Source organism: Limulus polyphemus, unplaced genomic scaffold (genome assembly GCF_000517525.1).
Source record: "Limulus polyphemus unplaced genomic scaffold, Limulus_polyphemus-2.1.2 Scaffold61, whole genome shotgun sequence".
Lineage (NCBI taxonomy): Eukaryota > Metazoa > Arthropoda > Merostomata > Xiphosura > Limulidae > Limulus > Limulus polyphemus.
The window spans coordinates 963595-970508 of NW_013665671.1; the positions used below are offsets into that span (position 1 = coordinate 963595).

Genomic DNA, 6914 nt, shown 5'->3' on the forward strand with positions numbered 1-6914 from the left:
TTAGCCTTAAAAACTGTGATGACAGGGGCCGACATGTTGGAATTGGTATTGATGTTCTGAAGACGCTTGTTGTGTCTAACCCAAGGCAAAATACTTGTGAAATGGCCCTGAAATTGCATCTCTTTCATGAAACAATACGTAAACATCTTATGAATATTGAAAAACTCTTAAAGATGACAAAACCTTTTCGAAACGTTGTACATTTGCTGTTATGTTAAACTTATATTAAAGATTTTCTTCATTACCCATTCAAGCCGTCTCCAATCATTATTAATTTGTTTATTTGTTTGAAGTTAGGCACACAGTCACACAAGGGGCTATCTGTGCTCTGTCCACCACGAGTATCGAGAACCGGTTTCTAGCGTTGTAAGTCCGCTGTGCCACTGGCTGTGGGGGCGTAAAACTACAAGTCATCTGAAATGAAACTTATTATTTCGCTTATTAACTTGAACCTTAACATTACGATCCACACAGACAATATTACATTTGTTATTCAGAAGAGGTAAAGTTAATCAATAATCATAATGGAGAATTTGGTGACAGTTCTAATGAATATTGGATTGTATGAATATTATGGATAGTAATATTGGATAGTTTTTTTTCCATATAGAAGCACACGTAATTATATATATATATCTATACATCACGAATTTGTGAAATTAATATAATTTTAATTGATTTTATATGGTGGGAGTTCTCTAGTAAATAAGTTAATCTAACAAGCATGTAAAACAATTACAAAAATAGGACGACGACGACGACATGTCCTCTTTATATTTATTCTGTTATTGATGTTTTAATTTGAAAACTGTTATTTTGGTTAATCGGTTTCGCTTCTTACTTATTCCGAAATTTTGTGAATTTTTAACACATTCAAAAGTGTCAAATGAAGGCATGTTGTCAGATAAACGGTAATCTAAGAAATATATACTTGTACATGCACTCGATTAAAATGTAGAGTAACATTTGTTATTTAGAGGCCAAATTCAAACGAAGACGTTCTTGAGCATATACTCTCCTTGATTCAAGATATGCCTGTGCAGAAGAACAATCTCTCTTTAGTTTATTAACATTAAAATGCCTTTCAATTTCCTATAAAAATTTCGATTTTAAACATACTAGTTAAAATGTCATCGAATTTGAGTAGAAAGTCATAACTATCCATAGATATTCTTTATAACAGTGTATTAAATAATGAAACTCTATGTTTGAAATTGTACAGGGAAATATAAGGCCTTTATAAAGCTGAGGGAAACTACAACAATGCGAGAGTACAGCTGACTAATTATACAAAATAAGTGTTGTACGTCACGGTAATCCTTAAAAATACGTTCATGTCGTTCACAACCTATTGTGATCGTATTGAATCTTCTTTAGAATCCCGTAGATTTATAATGCAGATATAAGTGTCATATTTGTTTTCTTTCCAGCAGATTATAATGGCTACACAAGCACAATCTACAGATTTGAAAGAGAAACTACAAATCTGTGTGTGTGTGTAATGAAACACTTTATATGTATGTGCTATCCCGTTTTTTCCCCCCCATAAACAAGACACACCGTTTATGTACCATAATTATAAACTTTTATTACAGGGTCAACTACAACATAAATGTTTAGGACACGAGCCACATAGAAGTGTACATAAATGCTGAGTATATATATATATATATATATATATATGATACAGAGTGGATATATCCAATACACTTTTCTGTATTATCTTGTACACAATATAACACTAAAGACAATTTTAAACCGAAATAACGCCATTAAACACTTCTGAAACTGCTCCATGTTTGTGAACAAACAATATAATACCACCCAACACTAAAGGTATTCAATGTATTGAATGCCTTAAAGTTATAAAAATATACTAATAGCACACTTGAAAAAATCAGAGATAAAGAAGTGTATTTATTGCAAATAAGCAACAGTTAACAAGCCTCATTTTCTGATATATTATATATAAAGAAAATATTTTATAGCTAAAATACATAATATTAAAATGATACTTTATTTTCTAAGTTACCTACTTGCAACGTTTGTTTTTATAGGCTTAACACTTACACAAAAGAAAAAAAACTTTGAAAAGCTATTCCATTGTAATGCTTGGAATCACACTAACAATTATGTACATATATATCTCTTGAAATATTTTTAGTAACTACCATGATATTCTTTACTTTTTAAAGATTGTTAGAAATATATTAATATGTCCGTTTTCGATTCCAGAATATATGTTTGTAGTTGAGGGAGAATGTCAGAAATAAAATTGTTACTAGCAACTGCGAAATGATGCGGGAGTAATATGTAAGCTAGAGACGTAAAACTATATACGTTTCACTTCAGTGCTATAGTTTCCCTGAATGAGATGACTGTGAGCAAAAACGTTTGGAGTTTAGCGTCATGTTTCATTACACTTTTTTTTATACATTATTGTACTTCTGTACGCCCCCAGAGGCTTACAGTAAAGCGTAGTTGAACGGTGGCGTCAACTTTCATTTAGTGAAAGACAGTAAAAAGTGGGGAGTTTAAAGTTATGATCAGTCTTGCTGTGGTGTTTTGTAACGTGAAACTGAGCCTCGCCAGATTTGCGTTTATAGTTCATAGTTTATCACAAGTTTATAGTTGTGAGAATAAAAGCCTCCAGTGCTCGTATTTCATGCATATGCTCTCGTTCTTATATTTGCCTTTTTTTTCGATAATTTTTTACTTTCACGAGGAAACTTCCAGCAGAGAAAATGTAAATTTAAACATAATTAAACTTAATTCCTTAACCATTTATTCTTTCGCTAAAGAACTTTACTCAGATATTGGTGTAATTTTTGCCTTCATATTAAAAAAGTATCGACAGACAAGTTTTATTAAGTGCTAATTTCAAACGGGTTTTAATGTGACCCGTGAACCACCGAGTGTTCCTTTAAATAAGGTTTTTGCTTGTGTTTTGATAATTTAATCATTTCTAAGAAACTTTAAGCACGAAAACGTTACAAAGATATATTTTAAATAACTTAAGAAGTCAAATATGGTGATGTAATATAGATTTCACTGCCGGGAAAAATTTAAATGGGTTTTGTTTGTTTACTGTCAGGATGTGTTACTTACACGTATGTAAGGTGTTAATTATCTTTGGGATTTGGAATGATGCAACATGTCTTTAATTGACAGATCTTAAATTAAGAAGCAAACATATTCGTATGATGTCTTTGTATGTGAGAGTTTCGTTTGAATGGGTTTTCCGAAGACTCAGTCCTAGGCTAAAAGGCTTATATATAACCCTAAAACCTGGGTTTCGATTCTCCGCAGTGGATGCAGCGCTGATAACTCATTGTGTAGCTTTGGTTTAAATAAGAACGGTTTCCTGCAAAATAATTTTATATTTAAAAATTAATTCTATTCTTTCATTACACAGGATATTACAATAAGAATTTCACTCTGGCATAATCTTAGCTGTTCTGTTTTTATTTGTTTTTAAACACATCTTTGGGAAAATATATAGAAAGGATGAATAAACACCTAAAAGATTCGTCACCAGTTTAAATCCAGAGTAAGCACATTGTTTGGAAAGTAATTAATTGATGCCTTATGATTATTTTCTAACCAAGTTTCAAGATTAGTAAATACACCATCTTACCTTTAACTTGATTATAAACATTAGTTGTGCTTCGAAAACTAGTGAAACGTTTACTGGTTCAGAAATTCACTTCGAATAAAAGATTAATTCTTTACCTTTGCTTAATTTAAACTTCTGAATCAACCCGAAAAAAACACACACATGATAAAACAAATATTTTAATAGTCTTGACCTCCAGGTCTGATAAAAAAGGTGTTTATAAATTATGTGCTCAAAGAAGATAAAACATACAGACTGATACAACCAAATACGTAACTAAACTTCACAGCCCGAGGTTAAATATATATATATGTACAAACTAATGGAAGACCATCACGAATAAAATCATTTGTTATGTGTTTCAATAGTTACGTTTAGCGTGTCTAAGATACTTTTGTTTTCAAAGCGCTAAATACAATACCATTAGTCACAGCTGTTCTTGATGTTTTCACATATGTTATGCAGTCAAAATTCGTGTTAGGTACTTAATCCATTATAGTAAAAGAAATGTTAAAAGCATATGTGTATATATGTAGAATGAAAAAGAAGAAAATATTTCAGTTCTTTTTTAGATTCATGTGAAATATAACTCGAAACTTATGATTTAAGCCTGCTGCTCTGATAATGTCACACTGAAAAAAAAAATACATAAAAGGTAGTAGTATTGGAACAACGTGCCTGTTTAGGATGTCAAAGAAAGCTGAAGAACACTAAATAACGGAAAAGAATCCTAACGGACTACGATACCGAGGTGATGAGGCTGCATATTTAGAAATCTCAAATGTTTTCCATTAACGATCGCGTGTCATTTCTTTTCATGGGTATGTTTAAAACCACCATCTTTCACTAAATTCACGTATCTCACGTTCTTTGTTATTTGCATCATGAGCGAGAAGATTTACGAAATGAAACTAGAATTTGAGGAAAATATCATGTGTAAAACTTGTACATAAATACATTACTCCTAAATATATATTTCTATACTATACTTATAACAATAACTTCCCATAACATGTTACAAATAAACTTACATATATGTATTGTATATTATACTTTGCTTTTTGACTAACTTAGAACGGTGTGCCAATATATTTTTCCATACACATTTTAAAATTCAATAGGTTATTGAACTAAAAACGTCGATAGTACGTAGATATGGGCGAAGCATAAACATCTTTCTAAAATATTGCTTTAGTTAATTCTGCAAAACTGGTCAGTTGTTTAACAAGCGAAAACCAGTGGCTACCTCAAGTTCAACATAAATTTTGGTCATTCTTTACAGGCAAAATATATGATGATCACTCGTTCTTCATTTGCTCGAAAAAAGTTGTTGCTGGAAAGGAAAAAGAACAATGTATTTCATTTTCATTTCTATAGATATGTTTGATAGCAGTTAGTTGATTGTAAAATGTGGAATAATTATTTACTAAAGAGAGCATTTTAATCAGGTACAGCAAAGCTATAATACTTTATTGTCAAGTCATAATGGCGTGAACTACTATTGAAAAATGTATTAAAATATATTGATTGTTTACTTTAAACCAGAAAGAACGCACACAGCTTTCACTTCTTCTCTTTTTCTATGTTTATCATCTTCTTCTTGTCTGTTATTTCTGTTAGGCGTAATAGTTAATGAAACTAATACTTAACAATATCACTGTGGTAAATAACACTGGAAATGTATTTAACATTTTACAATTTATATATATAAGATTAAGAAAAGAAAGAGGAAAAACAAAAAACAGTTTATTTTTTTTTTCATTTAGAAAGACTTCGATTAATATATATTTTTTAAAGAATTAGTTATAACTTTAAATATATTTGTTGTTTGAAGTACACAGATGGCTATACGGTGTTGTGTCCATTGCGAATATTGAAACCCAAGTCTCAGCGTTATAAGCTCTCAGAATTACCCCCCAGCCACTTTTGGCGCCTATTTGAAACAATAAATGTAGCTAACTTATTTACATATAGATTGGAAATTAAATCTGATCACTTCTTATCTAAAAACGCAAGACTAATAGAATTATTGGTTTATGTTTACAAGGTGTGTGTGTGTGTGTGTGTGTGTGTACGGTTTTGTTTTGTTTAATGTAAAGCACAAAGCAACCAAATGGATTTGTGATGTGCCAATCGCTGGTACTGAAACCAAAATTCAGATTTATAAGACCTCAAACTTAACGTTTAGCAAATGGTGGGCGTATGTGTGCGCGTATAACATTACTAATTGGAGGTTATCAGTTGTATACGAAAATCCAACATATATATTCCAATCAACTTCCAAGTCAAAATGTTTTTTCAAATCGTTGGTACAGTATGTACGAAATGCATTTATGATTTTTTTATTTTTTCCCAAATCATTTACTACAGTAGTACCTAGTAATAAAGATCGTGATGAAACAAAATGGCGACCATAAAAATCGCCCGTTTAAAGCCACCTATAAAATGTCTGAATATTAACAATGACTATTTCACAGTACTGGCTGAGCAAAGCTAAAGATTATTGTACTTATAAAACCGACTAAATCGCTATATACGTGTTTATGGAGTGAATTAAAATTCCACTACTTCAACGGATTTTCATCTAAGTAAGTAACTAAATGACTTTTCCAGACAAGCGTACAGAAAAAAAAGGCTCTAATTCTTTCACAGAATTTTTCCGTTTGAGGTTCTGATGATTCCTTTCTTATACCAAAAAAAGGATACAAGTATATATGTATAAAACAGACGATGCGCTACTTTGGAGATACACCTAGATTTAAGGGTAGAGATCCTCATGAGTAATAAAATCGAATCAGGTATACCCGCGCCCCACGCTTGGTACTGCTGACACATAAAAATATTGCTAATAAAAATGAAATACAAAAGTATAATAAAAAAATTTAATTTTATAAAGACAAATAGGGATCGATATGTGCGTAACCTCGCTAGCTATTGTAATATAGAACGTTTTAATGCTTCAAAAAGTATTGAAACAAGAAAGTCAAAACAACAAAACTGATTAACTAACAGACTAACATACATAATTACAGCGATTTGTCAAGGTAAGGATAAATAAATTTTTGATTTTAAATAACTAAATTTTTCTTGGTTTTGAGTTTCTTGTTTCAATACTTTTTCTAGCATTAAAACTTTCTATATTACTATAGCCAGCTAGGTTACGAAGGGGAGACCGGGGCTAGTTGTTACGATTTTTAGAAAAAGTCCAATATCTAGCGAAATAACCCGAATCATACATTGAAACTGAATGAAAGTGAAATATAAATATGTACTTTATCAAAATTAGGTATTCTATATT

At 31.0% G+C, this 6914-nt stretch overlaps 1 protein-coding gene across 1 annotated transcript in view; it reads right to left on the reverse strand.

Moving 5' to 3' along the window:
- Nucleotides 1-1633: 1633 nt before the first annotated feature.
- Nucleotides 1634-6914, reverse strand: part of LOC106464580 (SCY1-like protein 2) — a 158537-nt gene continuing 153256 nt past the window's right edge. Inside the window, exon 15 of the mRNA XM_022392765.1 lies at nt 1634-4949. Within this exon, the coding sequence (XP_022248473.1) occupies nt 4926-4949 (24 nt within the window). The 3' untranslated portion in view covers nt 1634-4925. The remainder of the gene's footprint in view (nt 4950-6914) is intronic.